Source organism: Myotis daubentonii, chromosome 1 (assembly GCF_963259705.1).
Source record: "Myotis daubentonii chromosome 1, mMyoDau2.1, whole genome shotgun sequence".
NCBI classification, from domain to species: domain Eukaryota; kingdom Metazoa; phylum Chordata; class Mammalia; order Chiroptera; family Vespertilionidae; genus Myotis; species Myotis daubentonii.
In genome coordinates, this window is record NC_081840.1 from 144,622,262 (window position 1) to 144,646,857 (window position 24,596).

At 34.6% G+C, this 24,596-nt stretch overlaps 1 protein-coding gene across 1 annotated transcript in view; it reads right to left on the reverse strand.

Annotated features, from left to right (window-relative positions):
- Window positions 1–2,389: 2,389 nt before the first annotated feature.
- CXXC4 (CXXC finger protein 4) overlaps window positions 2,390–24,596 on the reverse strand; it is a 28,229-nt gene continuing 6,022 nt past the window's right edge. The window contains exon 4 of the mRNA XM_059661518.1: window positions 2,390–6,543. Coding sequence (XP_059517501.1) covers window positions 6,499–6,543 — 45 coding nt within the window. The 3' untranslated portion in view covers window positions 2,390–6,498. The remainder of the gene's footprint in view (window positions 6,544–24,596) is intronic.

Below are 24,596 nucleotides of genomic sequence, written 5' to 3' on the forward strand. Positions count from 1 at the left end.
GCATTTGGGGAGCAAACAGTACTTATAATTTTCAACACAGTTGCTTCAATGTCTGAAAGTTAGGGCATAGAGAACACATTAAAAAGCTCATAAAAAGCCCAAGAGATTGCATGAAGCTTTTCCAAATTCTCTTATTCTCAGAGAGTAAGTATTATAAGATGCTGAGTCATCAAATTCAACTGCAACTGTACAACAGTGACATAATCTTTTCTCCGGAAGATGTTTAATAGCACACGGTTCTTTTGCTATTGTGGGACATGACTTCAACTCTGTTGACTAGGAAAAAGCACACAAGTACACAGATTGAACTATCTCCACCCCACACATAGTAATTCAATATTCACAGATAAAATTATATTTATAAATAAAGTTATAAGTAAATTTACAAGGTAATTTATGAAATGGTGAGAAAAGTTCCTGAACAATACAATGAATAAGAATTTCCAGCTCCATATGTTTTATGATAATTCAAAGATTAAATAGTACCATTTAAATATTATTTTTAACACCCCTTCAGTTTTTCTGAAGCCATATAATTTTAATTAGAAGATATTTTTTCAGAAAAATAATAATCAGATCATAATTCAAACCGAGCAGTCTTCTAGCATCTTACTATTAAAGAAGTTATGTAATTCAGTCTTTTGTTAGAAATGCTTTGTATGTGTCCATTGGTTAGGGGGTGAGGACATGAGTGGGGGGCGGGGGGCAATGGGGCAATAAGGACACATATGTAATACCTTAATCAATAAAGCAAAAAAATTTAAATGCTTTGCATGTAGTTTATATATGATAAAAGCAGTTTTTAAAAATACTATTTTGAAAAAGAGATCTGTGCTTCCAATTTGTGAACTGACACCACCGCTAACCAAAATGATTTTTGTCATAAATAACATGTTGTAAACAAAGCGCAGACTTAGACTAAAAAATAATTTGGTTGATATTTCATTTTATATAAATACACTGGAAATAAGAAATATTGATTTAAATATTGGCCAAAAAATCTGAGTTGCAAAGGACACGAAGATAGATCTTAAGCCAAGATATTAGAATAAAGGATTAGAAACTAAATTTCCAAATAAGCAAAAATCTCCCATATTGCTATGCTACTTTTTTAGTGTAGACAATTAAAATCTTAAATTTGTGTGCATTACGTTTACCTAAAATCACATTTTCTCTCTATTAGAAAAGACAAAGAGTGGAAACGAGATGGAGAATAGCTTCTGCATAAAACATGCAAACAAAACCAGCTTCAACCAATGAACACCTTGACAAAATATATGACGCTGCAGAAAACCATACAAAATTATCTGGCTCAATGTCTAAATAAGTTATAGAACTGCCCTTTCCCTTTTTGGTTAATTTAATGTATTCTGAAGAATTACATATGAGCCTCCAACTATTTATATCCTTGAAATTTTCAGGTAAGAAAGCATTATGTATGAAAATCCAGTTTCATATTATTGCAATATTGTTGTTTACACCAAGATATAATAAAAAGCATAGTGACTCACCTGAAAAAATGCTGAGAATCCAGGGTCTTTCATAATTCAAGTTACCTAATTCTTCTTTATCACCCTATGTAACCTATGTAATCCAACTCTATGGCCATGGCCAAGATATTTTATACTTGTGATATTATACTAATAGGACACATCTTGAGATTCATAAATTTACAAAAATCTTCTAATGTGGTATTTTCTGTGGACATAAACTGAATCGTTTGAAGTCCCATGTTTGCAACAATATTAAAGATTTCCAAGATATAAAAAGGAATCCTACATTTCTTCTGGTTAGAGGAGAAATTGAAGAAAAAGAAAAGACCTTTGTTCCGAGAAGCAGTGAAGTAAGGGCTAAGCACATTCACCACCGAGTAAGCGGCGTTGGTGGGCACCATACTCCGTAGCAAAAACGCTAGCAATAGCAATGTAACCTCAGAGAAGTGCTGGGAGGGGCGGACGAATTCCGGCGTCGCACGTTTCTGCTTCCAGGTACTATGAACAGCATTTTTCATTCACAAGGAATTCATGGGCTGCTTTCTCCTGGCATATGATGGACAGGAAGGGAAAAAAGTTTGGATATATTTATTTTTTACTTCGATGGCCTATTAAAGCTTTCAACAAAAATATATCCTTTGGAAATGTGAAAACAATCATGTTCTTCTTTTTTCCCCTTCTTTAAGTGTATGAGAAAGGCAAAATATATGAGGAAAAACAGAATGAACAAACTGGCATAGTTTATGAAAGATTTATATACAGTATTCATTTTGCTAACATAAGGGCAAACGTAGAATTATAAGCTTTTATATCATAAACAAAATTAGATTTTCAGGATCACATGCTCATTACTGAAAAATCCCACAAATAAAAATTTGTTCATGGAAAAATAGAGATACTTTGAATACTAAAGTCCTTTATTCAACAACACATAAATTTCACAAAAAACAACTTTACTGGGCAAATTGAATGTGTTTTTTAAAGTTTTTTTTTTACAGTTTTGTACATGCCCTATAAGTAATTTTCTTTAATAAATACACTGTTTTCCAAAACTGCTTTTTTAATAATTGCACAAGCATACATACACCTTACACAAATATCTGTTAGAAAATTTAATAGATAACTGCACAGTTCAGAATAGGAGAGCACTGTGAAATGAGTACATTTTGTGGTCCATTCCTGAAACTTCTCTGACTTCCTTGCAATTGTGAAAATTGAACCCCTTCTAACATAGTAGCTGTCTTCCATTCACCAGGAATACAGATCTCAGTGTGAAACTGCCAAATTTAATAAAAACAAAATCTGAAACATTTAGCTATTACATGAAAACCAACTGTTTGATATCCCTGTGATCAAAGACCCACTACGGTTTTTGCTGAACATATTTGACCCTAAATGGTGTGTTCTTTTAACGGCTTTCCTGTTTTCATTATTTGATTACAGATACTATCAGCTTAAACACTTTCTATGCTTTAGGATTAATTGTACAATTTACATGTCAGGGGTTCTGAATAAAAGGAAGGGGATATCCTTTTCTTTTAGTGATTAGTTAATATTAATTCCTAGTCAGCCCACCATCTCTTGCTCCTTATAAATGTTTAGAAGAAGGAAGTTGTGTATTTGGAATTAAGCAACCAGGAGATGTCTTTATACACTCTTACAATGGAGGAAGACATTTTTTCTTCTCCCAAGCATGGATACATTTCTACTTTATACATATGCCTCCCCTTGTACACAGACAGATAGAATTCATCACAAAGCCACTTTAGTCTGAAGGCCTGGAAGAAAAGGTTCACATTATGATGTTCTTGTGATGCGAGGGTGCTAAGTGACAGATGACAAGGAAATTGACACCCAGAGATTTTCCATGCTCCCCCAAAAATGCTAACAGAATATAGCATTTCCACATCTACACCGAGACAAAGCAAGACTTCTGTGTATGTAGATGGCTCTTACAAACTATTTTATTTGACTTAGCTGATAGGAAATTTTTAAGGTGTATTGATAGTCCACCCGATCTATATTCCATTTTTATATTTTAAATTTTCTTGGTGCTGAATATAAAACATACAGCGAGGAATTTTAAAAGTTGTCTTTCATTGGTATTTTAAAAATCATGAAAATGTAAACCTTTAAATCATTCCCTTAGGGTTATAATGATATGCTTTACAGCTCTTGGTACATAGACTTAGAGAAAGGAATTAGAGTGAGGCCGGAAGAGTAATATCCTTCTTCAACATCATCAACGAGAACTTTATATGCACTCTACATTATATAAATAGAGTTTTAGCAAAACCAAAGAAATGGGTAAGTGTAAAAGAACAATGTCAAGAATAAGAACATATAAGAGAATTAAAGAAAAGCTATACATTTCAATTTTAATAATCAACAGATTTTCTTTCATTAAAAAGTTGAATTGACATGTAAAACACCACATTTTACAATATACAGATTCATAAGTTCTTTAAGAAAACGAACAAACAAAAACACATCAAGACATGCAACACTAGCATGTATTTTAGACTCTTGGTACATTGCTATGAGATCTTTATATGTTACTGTATGCCTAATGCAGTCTGAAGGGGAAGAAGTTTGCTTCACTGCTGTAATAACAATCATCGTTTTCCAAAAAGCAAGGCAAGCTTCCCATTCAAGTGTGAAAGTTAGTTTTCACTTACTTGTAAAAATTATCAAATTGATTTAAAAAATAAGTAAAATAAAAAAGAACTAGAAATAATTCATAGCTCTCTTCTCCCACAGCTGGAATAGAAATTCTATCTAGAAATCGTCAAAGGAATATATAGCAAGTGGAAAGTGATCTCAAAACTAATATACAGCATGTTTTAGTTTGTGATTATTTAATTCTCTTCTCTAAACATGGATAGGTGTAATCGATAATGAATTTTCCTCTACAAGGCTTTTGGACCATAATTGTGGACCGTGCATTCATATTCCAGGCAAGTTAAAGCACACTTTAACACTGGCATTTGTCAGCACCTTATCCATCCCTCCCTCCAGAATTCTTATGGTGAATGCTCCTTCCATGTTTTTAAAAATCTCCTCTGTTCTATTACTTCCAATTCAAAACTAGAACTAGCCTTTTAAAATTATTCATCTGCTAGGCTTTCTAAAGTTTTGCAGTCTTTTTCATCACCCTTTCTCTTCCCAAGTTATTTTTTTTTTCACATGATACATTTTGCTAACATTTTTCAAAAGGCTAATGGATGTGTAGGCTGAAATAAGTGGATAAAAAAAAAACAAAAAATGACAGTAACATGGCAACTTTGATTCTCTATTTGTTTTTGCTAAACTCTATTTTATTGCTGAAGTTGAACAGTCTCTGACGAAAGAAAGAAAGAAAGAAAGAAAGAAAGAAAGAAAGAAAGAAAGAAAGAAAGAAAGAAAGAAAGAAAGAAAGAAAGAAAGAGGGAGGGAGGGAGGGAGGGAGGGAGGGAGGGAGGGAGGGAGGAAGGAAGGAAGGAAGGAAGGAAGGAAGGAAGGAAGGAAGGAAGGAAGGAACTTCTTAGGTATTATGTCATCACAAATAATAATTGTCCTACTGGGACAGGCTTAGGAGCCCCAACTGCCATAAGCAAACCAAATTCTACATGAAAAGGTAGCCCGGGTCCTACGAAACATACTCCTTTGTGTTTAGGGGTTGTTTACATTTATGGAATTCTCTGGAACCACAGCACCCTTGATGACAAGAATGGGAATGGGAGCAATGGAACATTCCACTGAGGGCCTAGGGGAAGGCCACTGGTCCAAATAGGAGGCTATGAGAAAGGAAGATAACAAAAGATTAAAAAAAACACCTCAGTTTTATGAATGTGTTTAATTCTTTTTTACTTAAAAATATACCTAGCCATGTCTCAAGGCAGAAGCTTTGATATGTTCAAAATGTAAAACAAAACTACCCATTTAATATCATACATGGAGTTAAAACATGTGGATACATTTTATTAAGTGTTTATTTTTCCTACCAAAAAATAAAAAAATAAAAATAAGGCAAAAAATAAACAAACAAAAAATACAGCCCCTGCTGCGCTAGTAAAAAACTCAGTCATGGATTTCTCCCCCTACGATATGATACTTTATTCTGTATCCTAGAAAACACTGCTTTAAAAAAATTTATACAACTGATTCTGCATGTTCCAACTACTCAGAGTACTCCGCCTTACAGTGCAACCCAAGACAAGTCAACTACACTAAGTATTTGGGAGGTATACCCTTCTGTACAGCTCGTTTGTAAGCAATGCAAGTGCATAACCACTACTCTAATATAGTGCTCAAAAGATTAATTGAAACTTTCATCACATCTTCCCTCCTATAACAATACAACTGCAGGTAATTGCCGGATGCATCATAATCTTTTCTTCTTGTGAAACTTGGCATCGAGTCTCTACTGAAAGATGCATGGCAAAACATGCCACCGCTGTTGCTGCTTCTAGAAACAACTGGCAAAAAATATTTAAAGCTAAAATTTATTGCTCCAGATTTAACTCGCAGAACCATACTGTTGTGTACAAACTGTTAATCTCCATAGATGCTCAGACGTGATTGTCTCCTTGTGTCTAGACACACAAAATACAAGCTGCTATCTGTACAGTTTACAGTACTGAAACACATATATTTGAAAATGAAGTATAGATATGTACTTTGCAAAGATACATGATTTTACAGCAGGGGTTTACCCAAACTTATTTTTTTTTACAGCCACTTTCAAAATAGACAACAACTTCACTAGTATAGCTAAATTACATCAAAGAATCAGTGTATCCAAAGTAAATAGACTGGCCAATACCCCGAGCTCCCAGATTATTTTGATATGTCTTTTTTTTTCTTTTCTTTTCCTCTTTTTTTTTTTTTTTGAAGAAACCCCTATACATAAAATGAAAATAATATCTGGATATTTTCTTCAGTGGTGGACTAAGCAGTTCCTTAAAACAAGACATTAGTTTGCCCTTCACTTCCAAATGCCTTGAAAATAAGATAGACTACTGCTTTAAAAGAACCATCGGAATGCTTCGGCGCTGGGAACAGGTGTTCTCTATAAAAAAAGAGCAAGAAGACAAGTTAAGCTTACTTTCTATGCCAATATAAAATTAGAATTTTCTCCTTTATTCTTCAGCAACGGTTTTAGTCAGTAAGGTACAACATAATGACTTGTATATTTCAACATTTAATAAAAAATAGATGGTCAATCTTAGAACACTACAAAAATCAGAATATTGAATTTAATGCTAACTTACTAAATATAATGATTAAAACTCATTGGTCTAAAAATAGAACGAATGGGATGGTTCATGCCATTAACAATAGGAGGACCAGCTAGCAAGTGTCCTTAAAATCTGTACCTGCTACATACACCTGCACCCTCTGTAAGACCAATGTTTAGAACTCAGTGAAGTAATTTATTTTTTGTTCTGGAGAACTTCTTTTATGACAAGACCACAATAAACAGTACATAAATATTACTTCTATCACTTAACAACTATTAATGCTAAATATTCCTGCAGATAATCTAATCAGAACTAGACTGACAAAATATATCACTATTTTAAAGTAAGTCTGCATATTCAATAAATTAATATCATCTATATGAAACAAACTTATACTAACAATGATTGCCAATGGACTATAACTACCCTTTTGTACCATAAAAATACTACCATATTCCAAAGGAATAATAAACTAACACCAAAAGTTTGAGCAACTGTTTCAACAAAAAGCTAATACTTACAATGGGTTTTTTTATTCAATCGTAAACTGTTGAATTTTCCTCTATATATTAACATTATAGCAATCCATCATGCCACACTCTTTTTTATAAAAGAGAATCCCATAGGTACATATTGAAGGTACATAAGAAACAAGCTAAGAGTAAATTTTCTCATAAGGGCAAATGAGAGTTAATTTTATTCCTTGTTAAACTAGTCCAACCAGCCTGTGTAGACTATAAGATGGCTGCTGAGGACAAATAAGTAAATTAATTGTATGTTGACTGTTACAAAAATATTGAGTTAGTATAGAAGAACATGTACACACACACACGCACACACACCTTATAGAGTGTTAACATACAGTGTTAATAATATTTGAATTTCGTATTTCAGAAAATACATAAAAAGTCCTACCACAAATACTTTTTGATAACTGGTTAGCTTTTATTTACTTTCTCACACATGCCTTATTCGATTGATACAGTCCTGTAGTAATGTCATCTAAAAATAAAATTAATAATTGATCAAGATGTTAACTGAAATTTAAATATATAAAATAATCATTTTGGAAAGTAAAACTGTTTTCACTACCTGTACTTAAAATATTTTTTTATAAACTGTCCTCATAGCCAACACAATAAAGTTCAACATGAATGTGGTAAGAACAAACTAATAGTATCTAATTTCAATTTGCATATATATATATATATATACCAAATATTTAACTTGTGAAGTATTTTCTGCAAGCACAAACTAAAAGGTCGTTGCTCCCACAAAAATGCTACTTATTTTACTGATCTTTTACTCCCCACTCCTTATGGTTTCATCTGTTTCCTTCTCTTCAGGTCACTGTGCGTACCTGGAGCCCTATTCGTTGCTTGGTTTTTGAGAAAAAAACCTGTTTACTGCTTTCTACGCTTAACTTTTGAATGATAAATGTAATAATGATAAATGCTCCTACATGCACTTAATCATTATTAAAGGAACTATGAATAAGAAACAATATATTCATTCTAATATTTATGCTTCACACACACACACAGAGTAAATGCAAACTTAGTTTGTAACAGATGCTAACTTGCTGACTGATGCCAACTAAGAATAAATTTTATTTATGTATGCATACTTATATAAATCTAGTCATTTTTAACAAGTTAGATCCAAGCATATCCATGCAATTACAGATTCACATATGAAAAATAAAACATGTGCATTTATATTCACATATATTCACATTTACATGTATAGTATATGACATAGAGATGCCAAATTTACTCTCAGATGCCAACTGGAAACAAGATTGTAAATATATGGTTATATAATTTTGTATCTTGATAAACATATGTTTATGAAGATAAACAAAAAAATACATGGAATACATTTTTTAATGAGATGAACTCCTTATGTCTTAGATATTTTAAACTTTCTTTTCCAGCTCTTTGCTCTGCCTGTGACCCTTTCCACTACTCACTGTTATTTATAATATTTTTAAAAAGACAGCTTTATGAAATGCCACTTGGGCTGAAAGGTCAATGTTGTGAGAAAAAAGATAAGCACTTCTCAATGCTTGTTGGCACAAAAATTAGATAATGCAATGAGAGAAGCTGGTTTTCTATACTAACAAGATCTGTCACAAAACAGCTCTGTGATGTGGGCATATTACTGGGTATACGTTGAAACCAGCATCTATCTCTACATAAGGATATGGACAACCCACTGCCCCAGGGAAAGGAAGAAAGTAAGCAGGGAAACATCTCTTAAAAAATATTTCTCTCTTATATTAATATCTTTGATTGAGGTCATAAAGCCTAAAAAATGATTGGGTGGGCACCATTTAGAACAAATTTTCAAGGCATTCACCAGAAACTTGAAGTGATATTTCTCTAACAGTTTTACTAATGAAAAGTAACAAAACTCCTTGGTGTCCCATAGGCCACAAAACACAGGCTGCAGAGCCAATCTCCTGCCCAAATTTTATTGGGCTCATTGGAAATTTATGTTAGGCCTGGACTAAGCTCTTTTCAGGATAGGTGAAGCAACACTGTAATATATTAGATTAACATCAGGCAACATCTTGGGTTAACTTACAGGTTTCTGATTGTACTAATTTGGGGATATATCTTCTCTAATTTTGTCAGCGGATGAGGTCGTCTTTATCAGAGGGCTTCCATTTTAAATGGGTGGGAGCTCTGGGGACCAACGTGGGGGATTATGCACCCCGACCAGCTAGCTACCTTTGGGTTATATAAATTCAAGAGTTCCAGCTGGGGAATCACACTCTTGATGAGATTACAGTGACTTTCTGGATCTCAGTGATGCTTGCAGGAAATCGTTATCCTGAGTGACAGGAAAGCCAGATTCCCCAGGAAGAGAAGGGGGCGGGAGGTAAAGAATAGAATTGAGTTGATGGGCATTGTTCAAGGCAGCCTTCACTGCTCATGCAGGTGCAAACACTGACGAACAGCAGTCTTGCTCCCAGGAGGCCTGGGGAGCAGTCTGCAGCCCCCCTTTCTCTTTCCGGTTCTGCTGTAAAGCATCGTGTTCCAGAGAATTCATCCCTATATGAGCCAGATATGAAATGACCTTCAAGCTTAAGTGAATGCCTTCTGTTTCCCTCCTAAATTACCTTAAAAAGCCAGCACATTTCTTTGAATAGAAGAAAGATATAATCCAAATCCAAGCACATTTTACATTTACTTTTATATTTTTTAAAAAAGAGAATACATATCCATGTCCCTGGAAGAAATGTAATTCGGCTTGATTTTCATCAAGTCAGCAATGAAGAAATAATTAAATGACATAAAATAAATAAGATTCCCAAAAGCTGGAACTTTAAGGATTAAGCATGTTTCTTTTTTTATTGGTGTCTGCTAAGCAGTCACGGGGACTATGGTATCTTCCGGCTGATCAGGGCTTTACATTCTCTTGTTAAAAATATATCAAGCTTAATAAAAACTTACCTCCTAAAAAGTGAATTTGGAGTATCTACAACTTTGTATATATGAACTTTATTGGATTGACTATTCCTATCTAGATACAATATGTAAAATGTAGCAGTATTCTGGACACAATAAAATGCATTATTTTTTAATAGAGCTAGACATGAGTTTTCAAAAAGCAGCTCAATGTTAAAATTTACTTCAGAATGCATGTTATAAGTTGAGATAATAATTATGACATTAGCAAATTCTGTAACTAAAGTTAAATATATCTTTATATTTACTCATACACTTAGAAATCCAAAAGTCTCAATGATTTGCCTATGCCTTCAGAATTCTACTGTGAAACAGAATGACTCTAATGCAGTGATTTCCACATGGAAGTCAGTATTTTAAAGTACCAATATTCTTACACTAATTAAAGAATAATTTCCTCCAATCCCATTTTTATTAATAAAAGAAATATGTCAATCAATAATTTTCTGATTCCCATAAATAATGATGCTTATCTAACCAAAAGCAAAGACATTTGAAACTGTACTTAGCCAATGCAGCCTCTTGTAAACTATTTTGAAATATTGTTCTCACTATGAGAAGTTCCACTATAAGTTTTTAAACTCTTGGACATCCAAGGCCTTGGAATTGGAAACACCCGCTGCATTTGATTTGCCTCTTCATGCTAGAATTTGAAAATCTTAACGAACCACTGAATGTGGCAATAAAACGTATCTGAATCAATATGACAAAAGATAATAGTAAGTCCTATTGCTTGCTTTTAGATATTTGATTATATTTGCTTCAAACTTTTGGAGTTTTTAGATGAACAAAAAGAAAAGAATCCCGGGTGGTAGGGAAAAAAAATACTTTTTTCATTATTTAATTCACAATGATGCTAAAATATCAAGTTATTTAGGTTAACCATTTTACTGACAAAATTTCAAAACCTACCTGGCTAAATGGAAAACTATATATATATAAAATGAATGTGAATACACACACACATGCATATGAATACAAATCTTTGGATAATTAATTGGTCTAAAATGATACCTAGCAAATGTTAGAGATGCCCCAAAATGGTTTTAGCAGAAATATTTTCCCAGATCCTATTTATAAATAGCATATTTAAAAATCATAATCCAGCAACTATAACAGAATAATTAGCAAGCACAGATAGAGCATAGGTAAGTATGAGAGACAATTTATGATAGATGATAAACTCACAGTGCAGTAATTTACTATTATATTCAAAAGCAACTTTATATTTTAATAATACCTTAATTTAAAAATATGTGGGTTGATGTATGTATACACTGTTTTCACTTTTAAAATTATATCTAACTTACTTCCTCCTTCCTTTCTGCTGTAATATATATGTAATATACATATATTATATATATACATATATATATATATATATATATCAGTTCAACTTTTCTCATAATTAAGATTCATTTCTCATATAAGCTGTATAAGACTGGTATACTCACAGCTTATTTTGGCCATTTTCCATATGTAAACTAAAAAAACACCTATCAATATTACCAGTACTGTAATGGGAATGTTAGACCCCTCTTTAAAAGGAGGAAAGCACCAAATAAGTAACTGGATAATTTTATGACCCAATTATAGGGGGCCTTAAATATGATTGATTTCCAAATTGACAGCTGTGGCCAGGGTTCCTCTGATTCATGGTGGAAAACTGGAGATGGCTTTTCCATTAGCATCAATTCTCTGTGGGCTGTGGCTCCTGCTACCCCTCCTGCCTTGGGACTAAGAGGGCTCTTCCTCCCCATCCTTGAGGAACACTGCCACCCTGTCACGGCGATGGCATGACTTTAGACTAAGGTAGCAGGACTTTAGAAGGTGAGCCAGGCTAACTTTGATAAATGGAAAGATGAGTTTATACATTACGTTGTACAGGTACTAAGTCAAGTCAATGTGACAGGAGAGCTGGTTAGGGAAACAACTGCCCAAAGGGAATTTGTGGATGGGGTAGGAGTGAGTCAGCAGAAAGGAAAGTAACAGCTTAATTAACATCATGATTCATACTCATCAAGAAGTGACCAGGAAAGGCATTTACTTTTGGCCCTAGTATCAAACGTAACTACTTTATTTAGGCAAGTCTCTTGATTACTGCAAATATAATTATATTTCAATTAATTTTGGTAAAAACACTCCAAACCACATCATTCCAAGTAATAAGTACATTTACTGTATTAAAGTAGGTAGTTTAGTGATTAAAATGTTCTTGGACTTATAAAAACAAAAATATAATGGAATGGTACCTGCAAAAAAGGAATTTATTTCAATGACCCACAAATTAAAAAGGCGTTTCTGAAAAATTATTTAAAAAATTTTTAACCTTATGTATAAGAGGGAGTGTGAAAGGAAATTAAAAGTAAAATTGAGATTTAAAGAGCAAAATTTAGGCTAATGAAATCCATACTATACTCTCAAGGATGATTAAAAATATCTAAAGTTAATTTCATCTGTATCTGTTTATATGTCATTTATGAATATACATAAACATAGATGGTTATATTATAAATAAATCAGGCCCTCACTGGTTTGACTCAGTGGATAGAGCCTGCGGACTGACGGGTCCCATGTTTGATTCCAGTCAAGGGCACATGTCTGGGTTGTGGGCTCGACCCTCAGTGGGGATCGTGCAGGAGGCAGCCGACCAAGAATTCTCTCTCATTGTTGATGTTTCTATCTCTCTCTCCCTCTCCTTTCCTCTCTGAAATCAATAAAATGTATTAAATAAATAAATACATCTTAATACACACACACACACATACACACACACACACACTGCTGAGACACAAGTTAAATAAATATATAACCTCTTAAAGTCTCCCTATTAATTCCTGTTTAATACAACAATACATTTAGGTGAGATCACTGAAAATCAGCTATTGAAAAACAAAAACATTCTTTTCATGAGCACGTTGTTGAATAATTTTGAAATATTTTGGTTAATTCTGAAGCAGGCAGTGAACTTTCCTGTTTTGTATTGAAGAGAAAAAGAAAGATTCCTATAAAATGTGAGGAAATATTGGCCCGAACCAATATGCTCAGTTAATATTTGACAAAGGAATCAAGAACATACAATGGAGCCAAGATAGTCTCTTCAATAAATGGTGTTGGGAAAATTGGACAGATATATGCAAGAAAATGAAACTAGACCACCAACTTACACCATACACAAAAATAAACTCAAAATGGATAAAGGACTTAAATGTACGACAGGAAACCATAAAAATTCTTGAAGAATCCAAAGGCAACAAAATCTCAGACATATGCCGAAGCAATCTCTTCACTGATACAGCTCCTAGGACACTTGAAACTAAAGAGAAAATGAACAAATGGGACTACATCAAAATAAAAAGCTTCTGCACAGCAAAAGAAACCATTTAAAAAACAACAAGAAAACCCACTGTGTGGGAAAACATATTTGCCAATGTCATATCTGATAAGGGCCTAATCTTCAAAATTTATAGGGAACTCATACAACTTAACAAAAGGAAGATAAACAATCCAATCAAAAAATGGGCAAAGGACCTAAATAGACACTTTTCAAAAGAGGACATTCAGAAAGCCAAGAGACATATGAAAACAAGCTCAAAGTCACTAATCATCTGAGAGATGCAAATCAAAACAACAATGAGGTACCATCTCACACCTGTCAGACTGGCTATCATCAACAAATCAACAAACGACAAGTGCTGGAGAGGATGTGGAGAAAAAGGAACACTTGTGCACTGCTGGTGGGAATGCAGACTGGTGCAGCCACTATGGAAGACAGTATGGAGTTTCCTCAAAAAACTGAAAATGGAACTCCCATTTGACCCTGTGATCCCACTTCTAGGAATATATCCCAAGAAACCAGAAACACCAATCAGAAAGGATATATGCACCCCTATGTTCATAGCAGCACAATTCACCATAGCTAAGATCTGGAAACAGCCTAAGTGCCCATCAGTAGATGAATGGATTAGAAAACTGTGGTACATCTACACGATGGAATACTATGCTGCTCTAAAAAGGAAGGAACTCTTACCATTTGCAATGTCATGGATGGAAGTGGAGAGCATTATGCTAAGTGAAATAAGCCAGTCAATGAAGGAAAAATACCACATGCTCTCACTCACTCATGGATAATAGAGACCATTATAAACTTTTGAATAATAATAGATACAGAGGCAGAGCTGCCTCAAACAGATGGTCAAACTGCAGCGGGAAGGCCGGGGAGGGTTGGGGGGCAGGAGGTAGGGGGGTAAGAGATCAACCAAAGGACTTGTATGCATGCATATAAGCATGACCAATGGACATAAGACACTGGGGGATAGGGGAGGCTAGGGGACTGTCTAGGGCGGGGGGCGAAAAATGGACATATATGTAATACCCTTTGTAATACTTTAAGCAAAAAAAAATAAAAATAAAAAAAAATAAAGTAATAAAAAAAAAGTGAGGAAATAGGAGGGGACTTAAAAAATTTTAAGTGCCCTAACCAGTGTGGCTCAGTTTGTTGGAGTGCTGTCCCCTACACCAAAAGTTGGGCCAGTTCGATCCTGGTCAGGGCACATACTCAGGTTACAGGTTTGATCCCAGGTCTGGGCTTGTGTGGGAGACAACCAATAGATGTTTCTCTCTCTTCTCTTTCTCTCTCTCTCTCTCTCTCTCTCTCTCTCTCTCTCTCTCAAAAAATCAATTAAAATATTAAGAAGTGATTTTTAAAAACTATGATTTGGACAACCTCTAACATATTCAAGTAAAACACAGTAGTTAGACCTAGCCTCTATAAGAACCATTCAGATTATGGTGCTTCACTTTGATTATTATAGATCTGAGCATTTTTTAAATATTCATTTTTCTATATTGTCTAACAAGTGGACATAGGTTTAATTGAAATGTTCCCTTCAGGTAAGCTCTGTAACATTCGGACACAGCCACTGAACTTCATTTGGTCCAGAATCTTTTATGACAGAAACCCAAATACTGAGATAGACCCAGCCTAGACACCAAAGCATGTTTCATGTCCGTGAATTAGAAGACTCTGAGAAAATTTCAAACATTTCAGAAAATAATGTATGCGGTTATGACTATACTTCTGAAAATAATATGTAGCTTTTGAAGTATTTCTTCTTTAGGTTTTTTTTTTTAATAACTGCAATTGCTATCTGAATAAACTGGTCAAATTTACAACCACTCTGACTTTTTGGTCTCTCTCCTTAATATTCTTCTGAAATAATAAAAGTAAAACGTATACAGTCAACAATTACTAGAATTTAATTTTATCGTTATCATGCATTACTTAGCTCTTTAGAAACATATTTTGGGTAATCTGCCCCCTTAAGAGGATGTGCACTCTTAAGCATCGTCCACTACCATGACATCAGCAAGACTCAAGTACTTAGATTCAAATTTCTCCTCAGGGAATTGGCATGAACTACTTTTTCTGTAAGTATCATGTTCTCCATCTTTGTGCAGACACAGTCACTTCCACATAAACCAGGAAAGTAAATGAATAAGCCTAACTTTGTTTTGAGCCTGGGATTTATAAGATATCGTGATTACTATTCTTTTGTCATTCTTTTCTGGAGTCTTTTCTATAGGTGCAATTCTGTATTTTTCAGGAACTTCTCCTTACAATCATTTAAAAGTTATACTACTTTTGAACAATTAGTTGCTGATGGATGCTTGGGTAGCCTTAGTCTCCCTAAATGCCATCATTAATTTTGAGTTTCCCATCTTGGCCATTCTATGTTTCTAATTGCAGGCTTGAAAGAATTACTCTTAAAATAAAATTTCAAAGAAAAAAGCACTAGTTTCTCTGAAACTATTCCCCCCCCCCCCACACACACACACACTTTGGTAAATAAAAACAATGCTAAATGATGCTAGTGGGTCTATACCCAGACTCATGGCATCTTTCCAAATATTGTGATACATTAACCATTTCCACTAATTTTTTATTTAAATCAGACACAAGAAAATGAACTGAACCATAATAATCCCTCCTGCCACAGGTTCTTACTGATTTCCCTTTAATCAGTAACACTATGGTCTGCCTACCCACCCACCATTTCTCCATCCTCCCTCCCTCTCTTTTTTCCCCTTTATTCCTTTACTGCTCTCTTTCAATATGGCTCTTTCTCTTATTCAAGTCAAACAAGGGTTTCCAGTATTCTGTAAAATACGTTTGAAATAACAAGTCATTCTGTAGATTCTCAGTATGTTCAAATGTTTAAGGCAAGTATTCTTTTTTTCTTATTCCTAAAAAAAATCTGGAATACTACATACCCACATGATGCAGCCAAGTAGAGATCATAGGTAGCAGTTTGTATTTCTTATCTGAGTCTGGGGAAGAACTAAGCCAGGGATGAATCAAGAAATCCCAAGATTTTTTAAATAGGTGTGAGACGCTGCCAATTTTTTTAAAATTCAATTTTATCATTTTTAGTGTGTCCATATCTTGGACTGAGAATTAAGATCGTAAATATCTTGGATGAAATAAGATACAGAGTTAGGAAATTTACATGGTTATTGATAAAAAACAGTACATGCGTTTGTGTGTTTTTATCCACAATACTTACATCTTTTAGAAATTAACAGTCCCTACCTAAGGATTTGTTAAATTGAATTGATCAATGGCTTACCACATGCTTAGTAACATGCCATCCTATATAAAGAAGAGCTAATATGCTAATTAGACCTGAAGGCAGGTCTTCTGGAACAACCTTCTGGAATGACCAGTGGGCGGGGGGCCAGGCCTGGGGCTGTGAGGGCGGAGCCCCTTGCACAAATTTCATGCATCAGGCCTCTAGTGTACTCATAAATATACAGAAAAGGTACAGACCTGCTTAGGCACAGTAAAGACACACTATTTATAGAAACACATTTAAATGTTACTCTTTATCTTGTGAACATTGTTCCATTCACAAATATAATTTCTCTCCTCACTACAGACTTGTTTGATAGTGTTGTTGCTGTCACTAAACTAGTGTTTTCCAAACGCTTTTGACTGCAACCAACAGTTAGAAATACATTTGACATAGCAGCCTAGCACATGCATGCACACACATTTACGGATACATACATAACTGAAACAGAAGTTTAGCAATATGTACTCTTACTATATGTGACACACTCATATTTTCTGTCCTGCTCTATTCTAGTCTACTTTACAAAAATCCTGGTGGTAAACAACACACACTGGTTTCATGGACCACTAATGTGCTGTCACCTGTAATTTGAAAAACATAGCTTCATGCCATATAAATAACATACTTATGTGAAAAGAATCACCGTGAGGAAAATCCAAAACCACTCCACTTCATAATGAATTTAACTCTCTATATAGCAGCCTTATTTAAAATATCCAATATACATTTCCATTGCGATGGAAAGGCCAGTGTTCTCTATTTTTTTTTCCATGAATAAAAATTAGAGCAAACGAAGTATTTAATGTTTACTAGGAGTTTCCACATCTCCTCACTTCTCATCCATCTACAGACAACTGAGAATTTTACCTCTTTTCCTTATTCTTTTTTTTTATTTTATTGATTTTTTACAGAGAGGAAGGGAGAGAGATAGAGAGTTAGAAACATCGATGAGAGAGAAACATCGATCAGCTGCCTCCTGCACATCTCCCACTGGGGATGTGCCCGCAACCCAGGTACATGCCCTTGACCGGAATCGAACCTGGGACCTTTCAGTCCACAGACCGACGCTCTATCCACTGAGCCAAACTGGTTTCAGCTCTTTTCCTTATTCTTGACTCCATTAAAACCATCACTGATCTCATTTAACCTTATTATAAACAAGAACATTTCCCATAGATAGGCCTTTCCCCAATAGGCATTCTTCTGCCACTGATTTACCATCACTCAGAACCAGCATTTCCACACAATTAAATGTACATAGTCTATTCTTTTAGAAATGTATTTCATCTCTTTTCACTATGTAAAGTTTTGGAGAAAATATATCTTCTTTGGAACTTGCCAGATTTGCTGAAATACACAGAAATGCCCATGACTCTTCCTGATCTATAAATACACAGGCCTTTCTCTTGTCATCCTACTTGATCTCTGTTCTTTTGACATTATCAATCATCCAGGTTGTTTTTAAGTCCTTGAGCAAGAAACAGCACTTTCAGCACAGTTTTCCCCATAGTATGGCACTTTCTTCACTTTCTCAAAAATGTCTTTGGAAATATTAATTTAGATACTTAGATGCAGATGAGATCTAAAAGAGATCCAATTTTTTCACCCATATTGGACGTATTCTGCTTTAGCTACACTTTAGAACTATTCTACTAAATGTTTTAAAGGCATAAGTGAAAATAATGTCAGCCATAGCACAAACTGTTTTCCTTGTCTCTAACTCAGCTGCCATGCCACTGAACATGAACCTCGGCTCTGACTCCTAAACCAAATGAACTGATAAAGTCATGGAAATCTTCCTTGTTTTTGCAGTTTCCATTTTCAGCAAAACTTCTGTATCTTATCTCGACAGCGTTCCTTCTAAATATGTACCGCATTGCTTCCTGGCTTGAATATTCCTTTCTCTTTTGTTTTTAATGCTGTCTTGGTTGGTATTCCAAATCTTTTTAGGGCTTATCACAAATTTCTCCTAGAAAACCACCAGCCTTTTTTATTATTGCCCACTAACTTACTTCATTTTATAACTATTCTCTTATTAAAAAGAAAAAAGAAAGCTCTACATAGTCACTTCATTCACTTATCTCAAAATGTATGTCTACCTGTTCTATTCCCCCTACTTACATACTTATCTTCCAAAACAAAAGTAACTCTACACTATTCCAGTATTTGTTAAATATGTTCTCCAACTAGAACTCATGATAAGCATTTAACCATTTTTTCCTTACAATGATTTTCTTAAACTCACTGATTCACATTTAGAATAATCCTTTGTGTTTGTCCAGATAGAGAAAATAATAGCCAAATGAAGGTACTGAGTTAATAAAGTGACACACACACAGATAATCTACTAATTAATGGTGGTGGTGTGCCTTTGGTAGAGAAAGAGGAGGCACTAACTTGTCTAAATTGGCTCACCATGTCTACTGACTACCTTGGGTAATTTGAAGTTTTCCTGGGCATTTGACAGACATAAGAACAGGAAAACTTGTTTACTGAGTTTATCTCTTTCCAAGTGAAATCCAGTCAGATCTTTGGTAAACTGAATAAGACAAAGGTTCAGAAAATGCAATACTCTACCTGAGTTTTAATGTCTACCTGCTCTAAGTAACATGTCATTGCACTGATTTATTTCTAAATATAATTGTTTTATACTCTATTTTTGCTGATGACTTTAAAATAGGAATAATAAATTGCATAGCTTCTTTCAGTATGCAAAGATCACAACCTATATGCAATATTAAAAAGATATAAGGTACACTGATATTATTAGCCCCATTTTACAGGTGAGTAAATAAAGTCAGAGAAGTTTGCTCATGTATATAACATTGTTCAAGTGGTAATTTACTTTATACTAGTGGCTCTTCCCACAACCTATCATAAATGTGGTCAAAAGTAAATAAAAATATACTTTTTAATTATCCTATATAATAAAGAGCTAATATGCTAATTAGACCAAATAGCAGAACGACTGTCCAGATGACCTTCCAGACAAAGCCAGGGCTGCGAGGGCCGAGCCCCTTGCACGAATTTCATGCATCGGGCCTCTAGTAAATAAATAAAAATCCAAGACACCAGTAGAATATTTTATGATTATAATTTATATTTTGTATATATCAGCCAAAGAAATACATCTGTAGTATTAGTTTTTTAATAAGTAATTGTTTGCTTTGCCGTATTCTTTTAAGTGAAAAAATGTAATGTGAAATCGGTGGGTTAGATATTAAGAAATAGAAAAACCCCCAAAATCTTAAGGCTCCTTCTCATAACTGGCTATGAATCTTATGCTCTTAAAATAAATTAAGAGAAAGCCCTGAAGTTTCACAGAGGAAAAAATATTTCTCATAATGTTTTAGAGTAGAAGTTAACAAGCCTGCTGGGATCCTTTTAGCCCCTGCAGAGCTAAGTCTTCAACATTATTAAATGGCTGTCGCCTCTGAAGTATGGTGCAACATAACTCAATAAACAACAGAAAACATATGATGCCGAATGCAGGGAGGCTTTTCGATTACCCTGCAGAATAATTCAATTTCAGGACAGGTGTTTGCATGTGATGGAACAAGATATGACTGAAGGATAAAACCACTCGTGTGCCCCTCCCCCAAGATTTTGAACCGCCTAAGGATCATAGCATAATGTTAGATGAAAAAAGGATGTTAAGGATGAGCAGAACCGCCACTGCACAACTGAAGGAACCATACTACACATGCGCTCATCCTCAAAATTTCCCCTGATTACAAAAAAAAAAAAAACTTCTGAAAACAAGGGGGGTTTTTTTGGTAAAAAATGATATTTTCTGGAATGCTGTGCTTCCCCAGCCGGTCATCTCATATTCTAATGAGTGACTGAACATCACACTTGTAACAATGGAAGATTTTGCCATTCTTTTGGGTCAAATTTTGCCTTTTAAAAGCCAATCTAAAAATAAGAGGAAAGCTAAAAGAAAAGTCATCCTTTCTCCATGGGACTTTTAACAAACCATGAATTTAACTTATTAATTTAATTCAATCATTTTATCTGCTGTATGACATATAATGAGATTTAGCATTTTGTATAATCTGAGTAAAAATAAATGTCAGAAATGGAAGCAGATCTACTCTTGTGAAATTTATTGAATAGCAGGACATTTTGTATTCTTAAAATATGAATTGTCTTCTGATAAAAGTGAACTACATATTCAGACTATCTGACCTATTGAGGTTGAACTGTAAAGTTCTAAGAGGACCAATTATTTCAGAACAGTTTATGAAACATTGCGACTTGCTTCTGGGGAATACTCAAATGGTTTTATGTTTTACTTCTGTAACCATAACGAATATTGTACCAGTGTTTCCAGGGTCACCCCAACATGCATCTCCAAACTGGTAAACCACAGCAAACATGGATGAAATGCCCGTTCTTTTGGACACTTCTCAATATTTAGTCTTACAGACTATTTTTATTAATCGTCCAGTCTGTAAGTCTGGCTATACAGAACTTTTAACTTTTCACCCTGGAAAACAGTTGGCTAAGACTAAGCAAAATATGCAGCAATACAGTAATCTACTCATAAAAATCAAGAAACTTTTATTTCCCTCATCTTAAGCTACAATTTCCATTCTTATTTAAAACATCCAAATGTTTTTATCTGATTAAAGTCTACAGTTTGTTGTTGTTTATTGTTCTGATTGGCTTTCTGATTGTATTTTGTCTGGTGATGACTAAATTTCAAACGTTCTTAAAGGATCATTTAAAAATGAATTTTAAGTGCTTTTATTTTACTATTCTTAATTAACATTCAAAATATTGCTTATAATTTACATGATATTTGGATAGGTGGAGGTATTTTCATTTAGCAATTATCAAAAATGTATGGTTCTTTAAAAACAACGTTGACTACCTTATATTAAACCTGGTGATGGGAAGAGAATTTCATTGAAGTTGTATTACAGTCATACCTTGGCTACAACTATATTTATTTTGTTACTTTAGTCCAAACTAACCTTTTCTGTGCTTTTTTTCTTATCCTATATGAAATTCGGTGTCTTATTTCTGTATTACATTCTAGTGTTACTATACTATTATTTTGTTTAAATATATTGAAAAGCTTTCCTTTCCCTTTGATAGTTATATATTTGCATTTTGAGATTAAAGCACAAATTTATATTTTCATACAGGTATGTTTTTGATTCTTTAAACTGAACAGTGAAACCTCCTTTTTAAATTATGATCTAAATGACAAATGACTAGATGTTTCAACTTAAGATATAAAACATTTGTATTTTACCTATAAAAATGTTTAAGTCACGAAACTTCAAAAACTTATGGCCTGCTCAATTACCAACTCTTTTATTATTTAACTACACAGACTCTGAGTGTGAGTGACACACTTCTTTTACTATGATCATCAGATGAATTTCTCCAGGAGGTAAGTGCCATCTTCCTGTTCAAACTGCAGACAATGCTTGGTCCAGAATTTTCCAATTGCCATTTATGTGGTTGGGGCTCTTAAAACATAGCCTACATACGAAATGTGTCCTACCCCCCCCACACACACACACAAAAAAAAACACTCTCAGTTATCAAGTTGGGGGCGATATCTGGATGTTTTCCACCAAACCCCTTAGAAGTTCAACCTAACTTATGGAAAGTTATTGTTGGCCTGTACATTCAGCAGATACATTTTAAAGAGAAAAAAGAAGGAGAATGGGATTGTCCTTTTTTCTGACTGTCCAGTTCCCCAGTCTCTTCATTCTAATGTGTCCCTTTCAAGTCCCTCCACCAACAGAAGGAAGCCTGGGTAGTGAATGTGTGTGTAACTCACAGCAGAGGCAGGAGTGGGGGCAGGGAAATCTCCTGAGGCCCTGCTTACTAATGTAATTCCATAAATCAGCTAATGGGAGAGAAACCAGATCTGTGTGGTCTCTAATGCTGTCCCGCAGAGATCAATCATGTCACCTGAACAATGTTCAGGGCCTAGGAGGCTGGGGCTGCCCATGGGACAACTTTATCCCTTGAGCTATACATATCAGGTTGGGATATTTTTAAAAAGTTAGTGTCAGAAACAGAACTGCTGTGAATACAAAAACTGAAAGATTACCCTTGTATGACACAAAGTGCTATTATGCAACTTATCATAATATAAAATCACGTTTCTTAAAGTATCTGGGACTATGGATCATTTAGGATCCAAGTTTTTAACACGTTTTGTCACATAAGGGGGATACAGCATTTGTAATAACTGCTTTAAATAATTAATGATGGATGATTTTTAAATATAGTAGCTGACTAAATGAATGGTGTTATGTGCAAATATATAGTGCACAATATCATAGAAAAATTGTTACCATATGAAATATATTAAGGGGGTGATTTAATAGGCCTATTTCTGAGGCATTAGGATGCTCTTAACATGAGACTAGGCAGAAAATGTGGAAATAAATAAAGCAGTTTTGAAAAGAATGCTAGGTAGGAGGCTTGAAAAAATGTGGGCAAGAGTCCTAAAACAACCATGTGAGTGTATCTTCATTTCAGTTTACTCACCCAGAAAATCTGAGTAGGTCTCCAGTCTTTGGGATGAGAGTAAGTCAAATATAAGAATTGCACAGGAGGTTTGAAGGGATAAATAAGAATATAAGTAATGATTAGATCCACATATTTATTGGAGTCCGTAATTTAAAGCCAACAAATAGTAACTACTGAACTTACTCCTGAAATCCACAGGTAGCATCCATAATAAATGCCCAAATCACCATTCTCAGCTAGGGTGTCTATCCAATCTCTGAACCATCTCCACAGACGATGAGAACTTACAGGGCGCAAATGAAAGAGGGAAGCAGGCCAGTCGGAGGACTCTGGACCAACCCACAACCACTGCTGCAGCTTTGGTTCAGCCATGTGAGCCCTGCCGCTCTGACATGTGGCCAGCTGGTTTCCTCGAACCCTAACTCTGTGGTTACACATGTGTTTAAGGCACTCATGCCACCATTGCTTTTTATTAATGACCTAGATAGAATCTTAGTCAAGTAAACAAACACACCCAAAACCTCACAACTTCTTTTTCTTTCTTTTTGACAAAGAACATTTCATTAATAATCTTAGCCTTGAGCCATGACCCATCCTCTGGTGGGAGGAGTAGTATATAGTTAGGAGAACTTCTTCAGAGTTCTACAAAGAGAGAAATGTGTTTCCCCTCCCACTCGCACCCCACCTTCTGAAGAGCAACAGAACTTTTAAGCACTTGGATTTTAAAAAATAAGAAAAAGCAATACTATCGAATAATATGTGTTTGAAATGCCTAAGGTATCACAAGATTGTGGGAAAACTATCAAAAGGAAATTTATGAAATGTGTTTAGACGGATACATCAGCATAGAAACTAGTACAGAAAACCTACTGGAACTCACATTAAGCTCCTTCAGAGTGGTTATTTACTAATTGAACCAGAATTATTCATTGGTCCTATGAATTACATACCCTAAATCGGTATGTAGGCAGCACCATGTAGGGTCTAGCTAAAGACAAGGCCTACTAGCAACACCAAATCTATAATTCTAGACACTATCACAATTCAAAAGGAAAAATAAAAGGCAGGTCATAGTTATCAACCAGGTATTCACAGGAAATTTCAGGACGAACTGAATTTTCATTTCCCATGGGCCTTGGAAACCTAGAGAAGTTACAATAAATTGATCTAGAAAAGAGAACTAAAAAGCTAAAAACTAATTTTTGCGGCCTAAGAAAAGACATGGAGCTGCATTTTAATCATTGTAATTATCTTTGCTAGCAGAGTTGC